The following is a 19,444-nucleotide window of genomic DNA, read 5'->3' as shown; positions in this document are numbered from 1 at the left end:
TTAAGAAGGAAATTATTCTACATTATCTTTAGTGCGGTTATGCTTTTATAAAGGATGCAAGTTTGTACAATACCTTTCATACCAAAAAAAAAAAACAACACAACAACACAAACCTCACAAAATAAATGCAATAGGAATTAAGATAAAAAACAAACCACTATGCTGCAGAGTAGTGAAAGAAAGTATTAGATAGGAGGCATGGTGATCTATTTTCCAAATAATTCTTCTGCAACCTGCTATTCAGGAACATTAAGAGAAACCTACTTACTTTAAAAAAATTTTTTTTTTAACGTTTATTTATTTTTGAGACAGAGTATGAACGGGGGAGGGTCAGAGAGAGGGAGACACAGAATCCGAAACAGGCTCCAGGCTCTGAGCTGTCAGCACAGAGCCCGACGCGGGGCTTGAACTCACGGACTACAGGATCATGACCTGAGCCGAAGTCGGCTGCTTAACCGACTGAGCCACCCAGGCGCCCCTCTACTTACTTTTTAAAACAGGGGTTCTCATTGCTTTAGTGCAAAAAAACATTAAGGAAACATGCATTTAGTTTTACTAAAAACTAAATAAACCCTAAAGGAAAAAATGGCCAAGTCTGAATTCTATTATCTTAACAGTAGTCACTGCAATTGTCAAAACTACACACAGAAATGGTATCACATATGCCCCTGCTGATAATAGTAGGTAACTAACTCAGATGAATTCTCTAACTAAGGTAAACAGAAAAACTGGAACACACACAATATGACCTTTGAGGTTTTGGTGATTCATAAAGATGAGATCAAGAGATTCAGAAGCACTTCTGAGTCACTGGTTAAAGAGACAAAAGCTATATTCCAAGGCCTAGCATGTAAGGGCTGTTCTCTGGAAGGGGACCCTGGAAAGAACATTACACTCAAGTAATGAATGTGATCCAAAAGTAAACTGATGCTCATTTTAGAATCCATCTCAATCCCTGAAGTTGTATTAAGGTTATACAGGGTTACTAGTGCTTCTAGTTAACTACTGGAAGCAAATGAATCTTTACCATAAAAATTTTGCATATACAACATACATTGCTCAAATAAATCTAAGCACATTATAAGACAGCATTGATGAAAACAGAATAAACTTCAGACAACAATGAAGAACTTACAAATAACGCAGTAAACAGATTTTAAAATAACTGTATTTAATATATATAGCAGGGGTTGGCAAACATTGTCTTTAAAGGACCAAGGAGTATATATTTTAGACTTTTGTAGGCAACATATAATCTCTATACATACTTTCCTTTGACTTTTTTTTTTTTAAACAACCCCTTAAAATGTAAAAATCATTCTTAGCTCTCAGGAGATACAGCTCACTGGCCATACATGTTCTAGTATAGCAATCCATGGTAAAGACACCTGCACTTTGAATAACACAGGTTTGAACTATATGGCTCCACTTATGAATGGGTCTACTTACATGTGGATCTTTTCAATACATTGTAGTACTGCAAATATATTTTCCTTATGATCTTCTTCATAACATTCTTTTTTCTAGCTTACATTATTGTAATAATACATATAACAAACAAAATATGTCTTAATTGACTATGTTATTGGTAAGGTTTCCACTCAACAGTAGGCTGTCAGTACTTAAGTTTTTGTGGACTTAAAAGTTATACATGGATTTCCAAATGCATAGGGGTCAGCGGTGCTTGAACCCCTGTTCAAGGGTCATGTCTATAGAGATAAAGACTTAAGAAAAATTAACTTTAGCAAATAAGTATTAACCAAAAATAAAATCAAAAATCTAAAATTGAAAATTAAAGTTATGGAAATTAAAAAGTCAAACATGGACTAAACAGATTTGACAGAACTAAGATGAGAATTAGAAAAGTAAAGGGGAGGGGCGCCTGGGTGGCTCAGTTAGTTAAGCATCCGAATTCAGCTTCATCTCATGGTTTGTGAGTTCAAGACCCACGTCACACTCTCTGTTGTCGACACAGAGCCCACTCTGGATCCTCTGTCCCCCTCTCTCTCTGCCCCTCCTCTGCCTGCATGGGTACATGCACGTGTGCGCATTCTCTCCTTCAAAAATAATCAAAGATTAAAAAAAAGAATAAGTAAAGACTGGCCTGAAAAAATATCCATAATGAAGCATGAAGGTAAAAAAGAATGAAGTTGGGAGAGAAGGGGCAAAAACCACAAGAGATACAGCGAGAAGTTAACATCTGAATAACCAGAGTCAAAAGAGGGGGTGGGGGGAAGCTATTCAAGGCATAGAAGATAATGGCTGAGCATTTTCCCAAATGACAGAATAGATAGTTACAGATCACACAGCTTTAAAAATTACCGACAAGATAAATAATTACAAAACCATAGGTATGCATACTAGGGTAAAACTGGTGGGGGGAAAAAAGAGAGAAAAGTCTTAAAAGCAGTCAGGAAAAAAATATTACTTTGACAAGACCAAAATTAAACTGATGGTTGACTTTTCAACAGAAATCTGGAAGCCAGAAGACAATGGAATAATATCTACAACAGCTAAAATTCTGTACCCAGCAAGAACAGTCCTCAAAGAAAAGGCAAAAGTAAAGACATTTTCAGAGAACCAAAAATGAAAAGAAATACTCTCCAACAGACCTAGAATGAAGAAAATCCACTGGGAGAAAGAAAACAATTCCAAACGGAAATTTCTAGATGCAGGAAAGAAGGAAAACCAATGAAAACCAGGAAATGTGTGGGTAAATCTACATGAATAGTGACTACATAAATAGTAACATTAAGTTCCCATAAAGTTTATAATACATACATACAATTAAAATATGTTTTAACAACAGAATTTAAGGTTGGCAAAAAGTAAACAAAGTTATAAAAGTACTTTAAGTTCTCTGCAATGTCCATGAAACTGTGGCAACAGACTTGATAGATGAAGGATGCATTGTTGTAACCTCTGATTTAAATTTAGTAAAAAAGTGGGGGTGTCTGGGTGGCTCAGTCCATTAAGCATCCGACTCTTGATTTTAGCTCAGGTCTTGATGTCACAGTCGTGAGATGGAGCCCTGCATCACGCTCAAAGCCGGGGGTGCAGCCTGCTTGGGATTCTCTCTCTCTCTCTCTCTCTCTCTCTCTCTCTCTCTCTCGTTGCCCCTCTTCCTACTTTCTCCCTCTCAAAAACAACAAACAAAAAACAAAGAAAAAACAAAAACAAATTAAAATGCTATGATCAAAAAATGTGGAATAAACTAAAGCTATGCTCAGAGGCCATTCTGTGGCTCTATTATGTGTATTTTAAAAAGCAGCAGAAAATCAATGAGCTAACTATAACTGGTTATAATAATACAAAAATAGTGAGAGGAGAATGTCTCAGGTCAAAGATCTTCCTCTTACTTAGTTTCTATTGTTGAGACAGAAAAAAATTCTTACACAGGAATGAAGTAGATGAAAAGCCAAAGAATGAAAATAGTTTTCAAAGGTCAGATGATTGGTTCAGGTGTCAGGAGTGGGAGATAATCTATATTCCAAGATTCCTACAGAGGTTAAGACCAAAGAGAAGGAGGTCATCCATAAAAGTAACACAATGAACCAAAGCCAGAAGAGCAAGTCCTGGCTTGGTAGTAATACTTAAAATCTACTAAGCAATCTTTCATCCTCACTAGACCCTAAAAACAGGCATTATTATCATCCCTGCTTTACAAATGAGGAACTGAGGCGATCTCTCACTCAAGTAAGTAGTGGAGTTAGAATGCAAACCCAAGTCTATCTGAGTCTATTAGTCTCCGCTATATTCTACTTTGTACCAGCAACTCTGCTGGTAACATAAAGATGAAAGCAGATAGGTACCACCTTCAAGGACCACAGTTTAAGAGTGAAGAGTGCACACAGATTTACAAGTACACAGCATCTCCTTTCTACCTCATGAAGAAAATTTAAATCTACACATAGGAATCCTTTCAACTTTTTTATCTGATGAGAATAATAATGATGGTCACTGCAGCTAATGTTTGCTCATTAAGTGTGCCAAATATGTAAGCTAGCAAACATTCCCTTCTACATACTTTTTACATATATCATCTAATTTAATTATCAAAGATTAGAAAACCAAGGCCCAGAGAAGTTACACAAGTTGCCCACAGTCACATAGCTAGGAAGAAGGGAAACTGGATTTGAAATCCAGCCAGCCTGACTATATATCAGTTGCTCTTTCCTACTAAGTTGTTTCCTGATACTAAGTTGTGAATTCCTAACACCTAACAGTTCCTATTTTCTTTCTAACAGAAGAGGCAGAAGGGAAAAAGTTTCCTCCCACAGGAATTCTTAATTTCTTAAACCTTCTCTGACTTTTCTTTTCTTCCTGATCCCAGAAGGGACCTAATAGCTGACCTTTCACGAGCAATCTCAATTCACCATGATCCTTGGAGCCTACCAGGTCTTTCAATCTCTCCTAATTTCCACAGTTCCTTTATCCATTTTTTTATACCTGAACTTCTGGGCTCTGCTGGAGCTCAAATGTCCATGAGGACCAGTATCAAAGTTTTATTTGGAGGTTGGAAAGGTTATTCAGCTTGAATACAGACAAAGATTATGAAAAAGTACATAGTCTGTTGAAGACTGTGTACATATAAAGGAGAAAGCATGGATTAAAAGAGGCTAGACGTAGAGCATAATCTTCAATGTCGAACAAAGTATGTATTTTAACTTTGATTCCGATAGGTAACAGAGAGCTTCTGAGAAGGGCAGTGACAGACAGCTGCTGTTATGTCTCAGATAGACTTAACCTACCAAAGTGTGTATTTCATGGATTCAAAGTTCTCTGTAGGTCCAGGTAACAATTTGGGGCAAGTGATTTAAACTTCATTTTTTTTAATGTTTACTTTTGAGAGAGAGAGACGGGGAGTTGGGGGGGAGGGAGGGGCAGAGAGAGAGAGAGAGAGAGAGAGAGAAAAGAATCCTAAGTAGGCTCCAGGCTCTGAGCTATCTGCATAGAGCCCAATGTGGGGCTCAAACTTCCGGACCATGAGATCATGAACTGATCTTAAGTCTGATGCTTAATCGACTGAGCCACCCAGGCGTCGCTGGGGCAAGTGCTTTATATGCAGACCCCAATACTGCTTTGCTTTTGGTTCTGCCATATCAATACAGGACCAATTAAGTCACAGCAGCAGGAGAAGAAGGCTGCTGGAAGAGACTGGTGAACCCTGCCAACAACCAGCGAAATAAAAATTTAAACTACCTTTTTTTCATCAATTGGCAAAAAGAAAGCTGGATAATACAAAATATGGGCAAGGCTATGGAGGAACACAATATTCTCATAAATTACTAATGGGAGTTATGAATTGGGACAGCCACTCTGGAGAGTGATTTGAAGAGTAGCCACTCTGGAAAGTAAACATTAAGAAGTATTACATTTAAAATACATGCACCTATGACTCAACAGGTCCTCTTCCGGTATCTATCCTAAAAAAGCATACAGGTGTGTAAGGAGGAATGTACAAGAACATTCATTATGAACAAACTGTAACAGTTTAAAGAAAACCAACCATCACAAGGAGAATGGCTAAATTGTTATAGCCTATTATGGAATACTGTGCAACAGTTCAAGGTATGAGGTAGACCTGTATAGTCAAAGTTGAATAGGTCTCCTTGATACACTGATTAAAAGGGTAACTATCATTATAAATGTAAGACTCATTTTTTTAAAAGCCTAAAAATACCATTACATATTTTCTGGGTACAAACTTATCTAAGGGTGGGAGAAAAGATCTGGAGAAATATATACCAAACAATCAAGAGTAGTACTCTCCAGTGAAAGAGAAAGATCAAGGCTGGTAGTCCAAAAGGAATTTCAGCATGAAGAAAACATTCCTCTATTATTTCTATGGATAAATTATTTGAAATGTTTTCAAAACTGAAAACAAATATATATAAATCCATGTATGTGAGGGTAATTTTCTCTTACCTTCCCACTTAAAAAATGGCCACAAACACTGGAATGTGGTAAAATTCTATAGCCCTTACTCTGTAAGGGTAGCTATACACATAGTAGTATACATTCTGGCATTTTATGATGAAAAAATTAAATAAGGGTCAAAAATGAGTTTTACTAGAATCCCTTATGAGAACATGGTAAGTGCTAACATACTTGACATACAAAACAGAGCTAAGAATGAGCATGTAACTTAAAACCATCAGAAACCAAGTATAAAGTGACATAAATTAGTAAAAACAAAAACTCTCAACATCAGAGCCTATATGGGAAGCTGAAAATGAGTGGAAAGTGAACTTACTTGTATGTTTTCACCCTACTCCTTTGAATGCAGTACTCATGCTCTCTCTATTCCTATTATGTATATGTGTGTGTATGTGTATCTATATCTACCTACCTACCTATCTACCCATTTAGATAAGCTTGAATGAGCATGATGCAATCAGAAAACAGTAAGGAAATCAGGGTAGCTCAGGTAGGGATATACGTAGAGCCAGAAGTAGTATTCTTAGATTTCCTCTACTAGAAAAAAAACTATTAAAGAACTCTAAGCAAGAAAATGACTAGAAGAGATCTGCTTTTTAAAAAGATTACTCTAGCATCATAGAAGATGAAATGGAAGACATACATATGGAGACATGAAACATTAGTCAAGGCACAAGAAGACAGAAGCCTTATGAAATTAAAAGCAGATTTATAAAGGACTTTCCAGGACTAGAGAGAGTGACATGTCCTTGAAGTATCTGCTGACAATGAGAGAGAATTAAAAATAGATTCTAAGACCCCAAAAGCACAGTTTGGAACCTGTTTTAGAGAGACAGTCTAAAATTTCTCAAAAGCCCTAAAGGAAAAAGCTTTATCTAATCACAGTAGCCTTGGGTATGTTACACCAGCACTCTGCCTGAGGCAAGTCAAACTATAGCGGAAGCATGCGTGCCTAATTCAAATTCATTATTTTTACTAAAAGATGAAGTTTGAAGGAATACTGTTAAACAACAGTAAGTATTAGAGTTTTTCCATTCTAAGACACATGTATCTCCCCACTTTAACATTTTTAAAAGCAAAGAGCAGCTTTCATTCAATATTTGCATTTAATAGTAAGTTTATTTAAAGTATTGACAGACTTGTTGAGAAAAAAGGAAATCAGTTTCCTCTTTGGGCCTGAGTAGCCCAGTCAGTTGAGCTTCTGACTCTTGATTTTGGCTCAAGTCATGATACCAGGGTTGGGGGATCAAGCCCCGTGTTGGTCTCAGTACTGAGCATGGAACCTGGTTAAGTCTGTCTCTCTTTCCACCTCCCCCTTCTACTCTTCCCTATTCATACTCACTCTCTCTCTCAAATTAAAAAAAAAAAAGTTAAAAAGAGTGGGCAACTTTGAGACAAGCAAGAAAACTAGAATAGATGCAATGAATGAGGAGGAATGTACCAGAAGATAAAGGGAGAAGAGTCATACACTGTCTAGTGACTCATGGTGAAGACTTTGGCTTATAGTCTGAACAAAGTCTGTTCAGAAGGGAGTGATCAGTTGTGTCAAAAGCTACAGACAGGTCAAGTGAGATAAGGGCCAAAAACAAAACAAAACAAAACAAAACAAAAAAACAACCTATAGATTTAGTTGTGTGTAAAAATGAAAATTGGGGTTGCCTGGGTAGCTCAGTCATTTAAGTGACGGACTCTGGCTCAGGTCAAGATCTCATGGTTTGTGGGTTTGAGCCCGGCATCGGGCTCTGTGCTAACAGCTCAGAGCCTGGAGCCTGCTTCAGATTCTGTGTCTCCCTCTCTCTCCGCTCCTCCCCAACTTGTGCTCTTTCTCTCTCTCTCTCTCAAAAATAAACATTAAAAAAATTTTTTAAGAAAAAAAGAAAGAAAATGGAAGCACTTCCTTGACCTGTGACCCAAGAGCACCTAAGAGAAGGCAAATAGAAGCCAAAGAGGTAATGCCTCTTCCATCCACTAAACAGTTCCTTTGGGCAAGCAATTTCCACAGACCAGGAAGGTGAATTCACTCAAGGAACATCAACCTCCTGAAAAAAATCCACACACACTCAACTAAGAACTGAAACGTGAAGAAAAAGCTAAGACAACAATGAGGTAAATGAATGGTATCCATAAAAGGAAAACAAGTTATTAAACAAGGGTGGTTGTGAAAAATCATCAGTGGAGATTTCATAAATGATAACTACAATTAGAAATTTAAAAGATGAAGAGCAGAACAGCAACTGGTCACAAGTGGAGAATCAGTGAGCTAGAAGATCAGACTGAAAATGCATGGAATGAAAATAAAGTATGAAACAAATGTTTAGAGATATTTTGGACAGATCCAGAGTTCTAACATCTGGAGCAATAAGACGAGAACTGCAGTTTTCAAAAAATAAATTTCCCATAAATGAATACCCAGGGGAATCTTCAGCTTGAGAGAGACTTCCAGGTACCAAGAAAACAAAACAAAACAAAAATTACAACAATCCATGGTAAAACTTCACGGCATAAAGGATAAAAATAAAATCCAAAGAAAAACACAACTAACCACAAACAACAAGAAAAACAGATTGCTTGACAAAGGAATAAGAATTAAAAGGAGTCCAGACTTCTCATCACTAACACTGGATGCCAGAAGACAAGGCATTAACTTTTTCAAAGTGCTAAAAAGAAAAGACTTTAGATTTATTATTTTATATAATAAACAATTATTTTATAAATATAAAGTAAGGCATTATGAACATTTAAGTTCATCTACGCCCCTTTCCCCCTTCTCTTGCTGCTAGAACCACTTATTCTGTTAAGAACATAAAAGAATTCAGAAGTAATGAAATCCAAGTAGTAGGGTGGGCAAAATACATGAATTAATAAACAAAAATCAGTAGGATGTACTGGAAAATCAAAAGTACCAAGTATGAAAAATTAATCACAGGTTTAATGTGTTTAATCACAATCCGGAGTTAAAATTCCATCAGGAATAACATGAAAGATGGGGGAGGGGAAAAGGAGACATGTACTCTTTTATAAATACTTAATTTACATAGTCAAGTACTAATCACAGAATCCTGCTCAGATGTTATTTGCTGGCATCGAATCAAACCTTAAAATCTGATTTTTTTAAATCCCCTTTGGCTCTTCTACACTTGTTAAATCTTAAAAGTTGATTACCAGTACCACCAAGGTCTATTTCTTGTTGTTATTCTAAAAAAAACAACCCCTATATCTCATTCTTGATTTTCTTTAAAGATTATTCATTTGGTCTCATCCATTTCCCTTCTGTATGTTTTAAATCTCAGTAGTGTCGCCATCAAGCATCCACAAAGCATGGACCCCACAGGTGGCATTTGTACTACAGAGGCCACCCTTGTCTTACCAGATAGTACAAATGAAGTGTATACCTATGTTTCTTTCCATCTCTTTACATTTGAATCAGTTGTTTGATAATGAATGTCAATGTCTTTCCAGAAGCTGCATTTAAGAAAGATAGGCAGTGAGCCATCTTTCAGATAAAACTGTATACTACGACGCTATCCTAGTATTTCTCCCTTAGTCACCATCAGTAGGACAACCTTTAAACAAAGACATGATTTCATCCTAGGAAATGCCTCTATTGTGCCTGTCTCTATTCAACAAAACCATAAAGAAATCTTAACAGAGTCAATTAAAGTGTTACTAACACATTTAGTTTTTATAAGACAAAACTAAAAATTCATACTACTCTGTTTTTGTTTTGAAATTTACATAACAGGAAAGAGAACTTGAGTGGCATCAGATTCCAGATCTATATAAACAGCCAATATAAACAATACAATTTATTAAATTACACTGTATATTTTCCTAAAACCTAGCATGTCCTTTTGTGTAGCATTCTGCTTTACTGTGAGTTAATGTTTGCTTTAAAAAAAATGACAAATATAACAGATGCTATCTTAATGTCTCAAGCTACTAATAGTTCACTTACTACTATTTTTAAAATGCTTAAGAACATTATAAAAAATTTTCATATAGTTCCTTTTAATAATAATTTTCTTCATATTCCACTGGTTAAGAATTACCCCGTCTTCCTAAAATTTCTGTGTGATAAAAATTTGTATAGCATAAGCTAGAGATTAGACTAACATAGCTATATACATCAACCACTTAAAATGAGGCAATACAATGCCATCAACTTAAAGAGTACACTCACAGAAAAGTACAGAAATAGCTATAACCAAATGATTCAGTGTGAAGACAGTACACCTCAAATGCATTACATTTTAAGTCTACAGATTATTAAGAAGGTTTTTTCATATCCTCTTCGAAGTACATTAGGACACTTTAGAGATTCCTTTAAATTGAAAAACAAAATGGCCATGAGATTTAGCTTTTAAGACTGCTTTGTAATTCTTATTTTTACAGTTTAGAAAATGTAACAGCACAATAAGCCTCATTTACCATTCAAAATGGAATTTAAATTTAATAACTAGATTATATCAATCTCTAAGAAAATAATACACATTACTTACTTTGGAGGCCCATGGCTGAAGACAATTGGCATAACAGCGAACAAGAAAAGCCATTTCCTGGGCTGGAAAGGGTAGTTTCCTTTTCAAACCAGAGCCACACGGATGAGTATGATGACAAAATTCTGTTAAGTTTCTTTTTACAAATCATACGCCATTTGCAGTGTTATATAAAGGCAGATCCCAGATCTCCAAATCCCTTTCACACTGAAATTAGGAGCTTTCAGTAGCTCAGAGTATTGTTCTAAATAACTGCAACAGTTTTCATCACAAGGTTCACTTTTAACAAGCAAATCACAGCAAATTAAGATGTTTACATTTCTGGCTCAGTACATACAGACATACACATGCTTCCTCAGGCACCTGGCACAGACATGCACAGCGGTAACACAACAGTTAATACGGTATCAATCAGCGCAAATAAGGCAACATGCACCAAATCTGTGTTCCTGGATCCTGAGAAACCTTTCCTCTCTGTAACACAGCTTTGTCTCTTCTTCAACTTATTTCATTCTGTAGAGCAAGCACTGCAGTATTTCTTCTGCATCAGAAGCAAACCAGAACACTGTATCCTTAAAATGAAAGTTTCTTCTTGATATTCTTAATCACCAAAGGTTTAAAAAAAGAAAATCAACCGATGAGCAAGCAAATGGTACTTAAAAGATAGATATGCTCTAACAGGTTTGTCCTGGAGAATGCCTGAAAATCTCCAAAATTAAAATGTTCTCTTTTCACATGCACTATTTACAGCTCAGCAGTATTGCTTCTTGTTCTAATGCATCAGTAAGACAGTAATGTTGATCTAACTCTGGCTTTTCTGGTTGAAAATTTATATAGGATATGATACAAAAACCCTACATCTTCTGCTAAAACAAGACTATATGTTAGTGTTTTAATTCCTACTGTCCTTGCCTGTTTCACAGCAGCTCCCTAAGGAGAAGCTCCTATTGATTCCATGCTCTGCAGTAAGATGAAATATCTAATAAGAAGGAAAGAGAGTGGGAGGAGAATAGAGCTAAAAGGATGACATCACCTGTATAGAAAGCCTTCAGAAACTGCATTAGATCAATTGGCTACTGTATCTGCAGATGTAGCCCAAAAAGCAATTTACTGAGAACACACAGACACACACACACACACCCTTCCATGAGACACGTCAGCAAGCTAAATTCTATAAGAAAAAAAAATTGGCAAGCAGCACCTCTCTATTTCAGTTTTAAAAAATCCATCTTGATTTTTAATTCTGTACACTGATACATAGCTTTATTTGGGAAGACAGATTTCCTAATATTATTATTCAAATTTAGCACAGGATTGTCCTCCCAAGGGAAAATAATTAGCTCTGGTAAGATACTTGCATTACAAATACATAAGGCAGCTCAGTTCTCAGATATCACACATGTATTTGTTACACTACTCATTCAGGGATTTCTGCCTGCAAAACTTCCTATTTATCAATTAACTGTTCTAAAACGTAACCTTCAAGATACTCTAAATTAACATCAAATATCAAAACTAGCACTAAGGTTTTCTGTAATTAGTACATTTCAGTGGAAACAATACAATTGCATTTTGCAAAGGAAAGCTTTTACATCACAGGCACAACAGCCGACTTGCAGCATGTACCAACTCCTCTGAGGAAGAATAATCTATGCAATATGGTACTTTCCTGCAGCCCAATGCTCAATTCCTAGAAAGACACAGGAAGCCAGTAAAACTCAGAAGCATAAGAGAAGAATGAAATTATAACTGCTTAAAAATTTGAGCTTGGACGAAAAATTAACCTCATTTTGCTATAAAAATTACAGAAAAAAAATTTTTGCCACACCCTGTCCAATCTAAAAACACAATTCCTCTAGTACCCACCCTTACTCTTCACAGTTCTGCCACAAGGCATCTATTGCAGATACTCCTATGAGGAGCTTGCACTTAAGGTGGTAATGTTGCCTCCCAATGGCGAAAAAAAGACACAGTTTCCAACGGTAAAATGCTTGGTACACCTTCAGACAATAAAATTCTGAGACTTACAACTGATGAACAAAGCAGAGGAGCACAATTATTTTGCTTTATTAACCTAACACTATTATGAAGACAAGTGGTATGCAACGTAAGAGAAGAAATTATAACCTGAGAGATAGGTGTTACTACAAAGGACTCCACTGTCAAAGAAACATCTTGTCATTAGCACACACACTCCCATACCCCAAAAAAGAGGTCTTCAATACCTCTGGGCAAAGTATGAGTCACTTTCTCAACAATACTATGCTGCCAATCTGAATTATGCTGTTACGTATAAAACTACAATTAACTTTAGTAAAGCTAAATATTATTCTGAACAAAGACAACTCATGCTTTCAAAATATGTGATCACTTATGAATCAAGATTTCTATAAAACTTAAGAATTATGTTTTCTGCAAAAATTTCAAAGGAATACATGTAAAAATTTTGTGTTTAAATGTAAAATTAAATTTCAAAAATACAAATGAGTATGAGTAGCTTTCTAAACATAAAACATGGAAAATATATAGAGGCTGATTTTCAAACACCAAAGTATTTTTTTTCAATTATTTTAAATAAACTACAATGAGTTGGGAGTTTCACCATAATGTTAAGCATTCAAGAATAAATTAGCTAAAATCTAATTTTAATCACTCATTTTTTAAAACAGAAAAATGATAGCAGGCACTGTATGTAAATGAAGCCCAACAATTCCTAAAGATAAATTTCTAAAAGACAAGCCTTTGTACATAAACATCTGTAACATGACTTAAAAGAGTATTTCAGTTTCAGTGGGAGATAATAATTACATTCACGTACAGTACCAACAGGATAGATTATTACCAAATCAAAAATAAAATCATAATGGTCACGTTTCCCCCTTTTTATAATAAATCATGCTGATAGCACACAAAGAAGGACCTCAAGCTGAGCAAGGGAGAGCTATCTCTTAGCTGCTTGAAGAAACTGCTGCCCTGTGTGTGAAATGTAATCCACTAAAAGCCATATGTTAGAAACTACTATTGTAAACACCAATTCAATAAAGCAACAATTCTCTTTTCCTTCAGTGTGGCCTGGAAGTGAAGATGACATCACCCTTTTCCTTGTTCTACACAACATCTCATACTATGTGCCCTTCTAGGGAACCCTATGGCAAATCGTGCATGCAGACTCTCCCTGTGCAACAATACCATGAAAGAAACAAATAGGCCAAGTCCTATATTCAGCTATGAATCCACCAGCACTCTGATGGTACACCAGACCACATCACTTCTTCAGAAAGAACAACATGACCTCTTAATTAATGAAGGAAGAAATAAACGTCTTTTGAAGAGAATAGTCAGTAATTTGTCAAATCACTAAAAATATGATCAGGTGAAAGAACATTTTTTTCACTTCCATCATTTTTAGAATTTTATTGTGATCTCATTCTATTATCTTACCAATTCAAATGAAGTAATTGCAGCAAGGAGAATGCCCTGATCTACCCATTATCTAGGAATCATCACCACAGGATAGCCATTTAAGAATATATTTCCCTTGTACATCAAACGCCATAATGCTAAGCCACATAAGATGAAATCTTTAGCTTCAGGAGGATCCTCTGCACCACCATAAAATAAAGCAATCAACCTATATTGGCTTTGAAAGCTTCAAAGCATTACAAAGTTATTTTTATAAAAATCTAGATGCTATATAGCTAAGATATAAAATGTATGTTAACTGTATAAACTATATCTAAACAAAAATACAAACCAAAACATCTGAACTCATATTGCATAGAAAGCCAAAAACGAAGTTCTGATAAATGCTAAACTAGAAGTATACTTTGTACTTAATAAGCAACAACACTGAAAAGGAGGAGAAAAAAGGTCATTAGGGATAAAGGTAAGTTATCAGAGAATATACATTCCAGACATAAAAACAAAAAAACAACAATAAGAAAAACCAGGTCATAGTAATGTCAGGCAAAGCCATATCGTTTATTTCCCATCTGCACATTGAAATACTGCAATCACAACTTAAGAGAAACCGACCTCAAAAGCATGTGAACAAAAGAAAAATTATGGAGTTTCACAAAATAAAATAAACAGGCCACTAATTTCTGTATTTCAGTTTTATGTATTTGGTCTTCAAAATATAAATTGTTAAATGTATGGATTTATATAGTAAAAACACTTTAATCCTTTTGGAAGATGAATGACCGTTTACCGTAATGGCAGAGGTAACATACAAGCCCTTTTAAAAGATCACAGCAAGCTTTCCCACCTCTTCCTCATCCCTTGCTTAACTTGAACATTTGAAATGAATCTTCATTAAGTTACCAGACATAGTTAACTCTGATTACTGGTGCCCCTCAGGAATTCCTGATTTCAAATTGCATTCTATCTATTCGTCAGCCTTTCTGAAAATAGGGAAGCCAGAGTATCAACACTCTCCTCCTATTCTTTTGTAAGAAAAGTGTGCTTCAGCACATGATCATCTATGTCCACTAAATGGTCAGCACCATGCTGTTGAAAACTCTGTTAAAGCTACCAGCAGGACACATAAGCACTATGAAATATGATCCTTCCTTAGGGAGTGATCAAGGAAGAAAAAGCAAAGGAGAGGGAAGCCTTCATCACCAACTAAGGTGATGTAAGCTTCTATAATTAGAATCAGTGAAACTGAAGGAACAATAAAAAGGCACACCACGCTTCCACTTTCCCCTACACTGTGCAGTTATATGAAGCATTTTTCACTCAATCACCTACACACACATGCAAATAAATACATTCTATGTGTATAGTAAACAGTCAAATGTGCTATATACTATATGCAAGGCTAATGTAAAGTTTTAAAATACTGTATTTTCTTTAAAAATGAGGTCTACCCATAATTAAAATAGAGCTATATATAAAGATAAGTGGAAAAATAAATCTCATTTAAAAGATTAAACTATTGAGAATATTCTCTCCATCTGAAGATTCGTGGATTATATTTGAGACCACCTTTAAATCACTTCTCTATTTTTTTTTTTTTTGAGAGTGAAAGAACAAGTGGTAGAGGGTCAGAGAGACAGAATCCCAAGCAGGCTCCGCACTGTCGGTGCAAAGCCCAATGTGGGAATCCAATTCCTGAACCATGAGATCATGACCTGAGACAAAATCAAGAGTTGGGTCACTTAACTGACTGAGCACCCAGGCGCCCCTCACTTCTCTAATTTTAAATAATGCATTTTCTAGTACTATAAAAGCCAAATGCTGAACAAAGCATAGTTTCTGAACAGATAACAAATCAAACTAAAAAGCAATAAAAATCAGCATTAATGTGTTTGCTATGTCTCAGTAGTTATAATTCTTCCAACACAAATGTTCTTGAAAATCATTACCTTGGGCCACTGGTATATATTAATATCAGAGTTGCTTCAAACAATCTTCAGAAGAGGTTTCTTTAGCAGCTACTGCATAAAGTTTCAAGTAAGTTAAAAACAATTTTCCAATTCTGGTTCCCTGAGCAGATCCATATGAATGAGTGTCACCTTAAAAGACAAAGGAGACCAAAAGAGCACACCCTGCACTCCTTGAGCTCCCAACATTCCTGAAGTTCATAAAAAGTGACTGATCAAGACAATTTCTTAAAACGACCATTTAGAAGTTAGCAATACTTATGTAGAGCCTTAAAAATAATTTTTATATCCTTAATCCAGTAATTTAACTTCTACTAATCAACCTTAAGAAAAAAATCCAAGTCCAGTTACTCATACACGTTGTTTGTAATAGGGAGAAAAAGTAGAAGCTGCATGGGAATCCTTTGTTACACTTGTATGATATAATATTAATATTATATGTTTTGGGAAAAAAATGAATGTGTAGTAGAAAGGTAGGAGATATAAAAATTCAGCACTATCTAAATTAGAAGATCTGAATTAATCAAGATATATTTAAAAATCGTTAGCAACACTAGCTATCTCTGGTTTGAGGATTACAGCAAGTTTCTCTCTTAATGTTCTTGCATGTTTTTACATTTCTACAATGAGCATTTTTTCTTCAGAATTTTTTTTTAAACTGCTCCAGGCAGGCATCTGTCCTTAGTTCGATTACAGTATCACCCCTTTGCTTTTTCTCTATCCATTGGTGGACTCATCACCCTCTAACTAGGTACAAGAACTTCCTGTCAAGAATTCCACATTATTTCTCAGGAGGCAAATGGGAAGAATTTTCCTACTTGGAGATGTTAGACACTCACGAATTGAGAGGATAGTCCTCTTCTGTAATGAAGGTACAAAGCACCACCGCTATAAAAGCACTCTGGAACCTTTATAAAAGAGGCCTAACAAAGCTACCCAGCCCTTTCCATCATGTGAGCAGACAGTGAGAGGTCAGAGTCTGTAAGCTGAGAGGCTTTCACCAGAACCCAAACATGCCTGCACCCTCATCTTAAAATTTCAGCCTCTAGACCTGTGAAAAATAAATCTGTGTTATTTATAAACCACTCAGTCTGTGGCATTTTGTTACAGTGGCCTGAATGGACTAAGACATCCTCCATAAGGAGATTTCAGGAATCTTATGTGTGGACCAAAGTCCTCTAATTTCTGATGAGCTTTCAGGGGGCAGGATCTCATTTCTTACCACAGGAATGGCTTGATAAATAAGACACTCACAGTCTCTACCGAAGCAGAACACATTTTGCTAAAAAACTTAAGATGTCATATTCATGGACCAGTACAAGAATAGAGCCATTATTCAGGATACCAACATAAAGGTGGTTACATGATCTGATCCTAATAATCACCTCCTATTCAGCTGTACTGACAATTATGTCTTAATCTTGCTAAATATGCTTTGAATCCAAACTCAACAGCCTGCACCGCAGGAGAGCAGGAAATTTAAGATGAAATCAAAGAGGGTGCAGAAGAGGAAGAGCTGCATGCCTCATTATAATTTGTGCACCTAAAATCAGATTCTAGAGTACCATACCATACCTACCACCTGCATACGTTCCTAGAACAATGAACTAGGTAGAAAGAAAATCTATAAAGGTGACCAAAAGGAAGTCCTCTAAATTTAAAACCATGACCCATGATGCTTCCATGGAAATCCGTCTTTCCATGTGTCTTTTTGCGAACAGTTTGATGGTTCCACTTAAATGCAGGTGCCATGATGGAGAAAGAGAAAAGCATGACCAGTGGCTTATCCTGTGCCTGAGAATGTAAAAAGCAACATAGGGGACAAGAAAGAAAAAAATGTTGTCTACTGAGGAACGTGGGACCTAGTTAAGAGAAGATAACAAGCACACCAAACAACCATAGTGTTCCTTATTCAAAAACATAGCAGGAGCAAGGAGAAATCAATGAAAAGGGCTCTAATTTCATAAATGAAGTACCAGAACACCAACAAGATTTTTTTAAACCTTTGAAGAATGTCCCTATTTACATTTCAGTTATTGATGTTTTCACAAAAATGAGCATGAATGTTCTCTGGTATTCTGGAAATTCATTTCAAGTTAACTAAAGGCATACTTGGTGCTTGACTTGGTGAAACCAAGATACTTCCCCCTTACTGATCCTGCTTTAATTTTACCATTTAACTTCACATATATACACCAGTATTAAAAATTCAACTCATTACATTTGAAAAATTTTCACCACTGATGGCAATTAAAACACAGCAATCAACTTTATGTAAAAAAAATACAGACATTCAGGAAATTCTTAAATAAGTTGTTTACTCTGTTTTCTGGAAGGCACAGTAGGAGGCCATTCTGGACAAAAGGAGGAAATGTTAAAATTCAAACTGCTTTATCAAAGGACAGAATTACCTTAGGTAAAGAAGGCTCTAAGAACAGGGAGAGAGAAAAACAGGACCAAAGGAAGGGACCTCCAACAAAATAATGATGCTAGAAAGCTAAAAAAATAAACTAGTGCCAAGTGAGGAAGACATTTAAAAACCAACTAATCTCAAACTTTTTATTTTTTTTTAAAGTTTATTCATTTTGAGAGAAACAGCACATGCAAGCAGGGAAGAGGTAGAGAGACAGGGAGAGAGAGAATCCCAAGCACACTCCATGCTGTCAGCACAGAGCCCCACGAGGGGCATGATCCCACAAACCACAAGATCATGACCCAATCAAAACCAAGAGTCAGATGCTTAACCATTTGAGCCACCCAGGCACCCCTCGAAAATATTTTGTGTTCATTATGAAATAGACACAAAACTTGCCAGAAATTTAAAAGGATAATACTACATATAAATAAAAACTATTTTCTTCCCATGTCCGAGGACTGTTTTGCAATTTACATTTTAAGACACTTGAGCTAAACTACTGGCTTTGCTAACTACTATCACAAAGAAGCCCTTCAAATCAGTAATCCCAAAACCAGTGATCAGTTTTTGGCAGACATCTCCTGCTGTCATTTAATTGGACTCTAGCTACTTACTGTATACAGAAAAGCACACTTTCAGTGACTTTCATATACACTGAGTAACCACTTTACCTCTTAAGGTTGGACAAAGAAATTACCTTGTTTGAAGTGAGCTACTATGAATACACACTACAAAAATAATTGGGGTGCGGTGAGGACAGTGGCAGTTGGCTGACTATTGGTTGTCCTAACCTCAAACCAGCTTGATTTTCTTTTTCCTTTCCCTTTGCTCTAATTCTTTAGCTTGTTTTTGATTATATTAACATATTTAAATATCTTTTCAATAACTTTTTTTTAAAGTTTATTTATTTATTTTGAGAGTGAGCGAGTAGGTGAGAGACAGAGATAGGGAGAGAGAGAGAATCCTAAGCAAGCTTCACACTGTCAGCACAGAGCTGGATGCAGGGCTCAATCTCATGAATCGTGAGATGGAGACCTGAGCTGAAACTGAGAGCCGAATGCTTAACTGACTGAGCCACCCAGGCTCCCCAACATGCTTAAATATCTTGGATGTATTTCATACTCAGCTACAGAATAAATAGGAAAATCATTTTGTAACCAACAAAAACAAAGACTGAGTATTTACAATAACAAGAGGAATAGAAG

At 36.0% G+C, this 19,444-nt stretch overlaps 1 protein-coding gene across 10 annotated transcripts in view; it reads right to left on the bottom strand.

The window, feature by feature from the left end:
* RAPGEF6 (Rap guanine nucleotide exchange factor 6) overlaps positions 1-19,444 on the bottom strand; it is a 187,576-nt gene that overhangs the window by 97,874 nt on the left and 70,258 nt on the right. The window contains exon 1 of one of the 10 annotated variants that reach the window (XM_053907511.1): positions 10,440-11,403. The exons of the other annotated variants lie outside the window; for them this stretch is intronic. Within the exon in view, the coding sequence (XP_053763486.1) occupies positions 10,440-10,493 (54 nt within the window). The 5' untranslated portion in view covers positions 10,494-11,403. Of the gene's footprint in view, positions 1-10,439; positions 11,404-19,444 lie in introns of those variants that run through there. 10 annotated transcript variants of the gene reach the window in all.

The sequence above is a fragment of the Panthera pardus genome, unplaced genomic scaffold, assembly GCF_024362965.1.
Source record: "Panthera pardus isolate Hobbes unplaced genomic scaffold, ASM2436296v1 HiC_scaffold_2, whole genome shotgun sequence".
NCBI classification, from domain to species: Eukaryota; Metazoa; Chordata; class Mammalia; order Carnivora; family Felidae; genus Panthera; species Panthera pardus.
The sequence above is the reverse complement of the archived record's forward strand: the minus strand, read 5'-3'. Positions and strand labels throughout refer to the sequence as shown.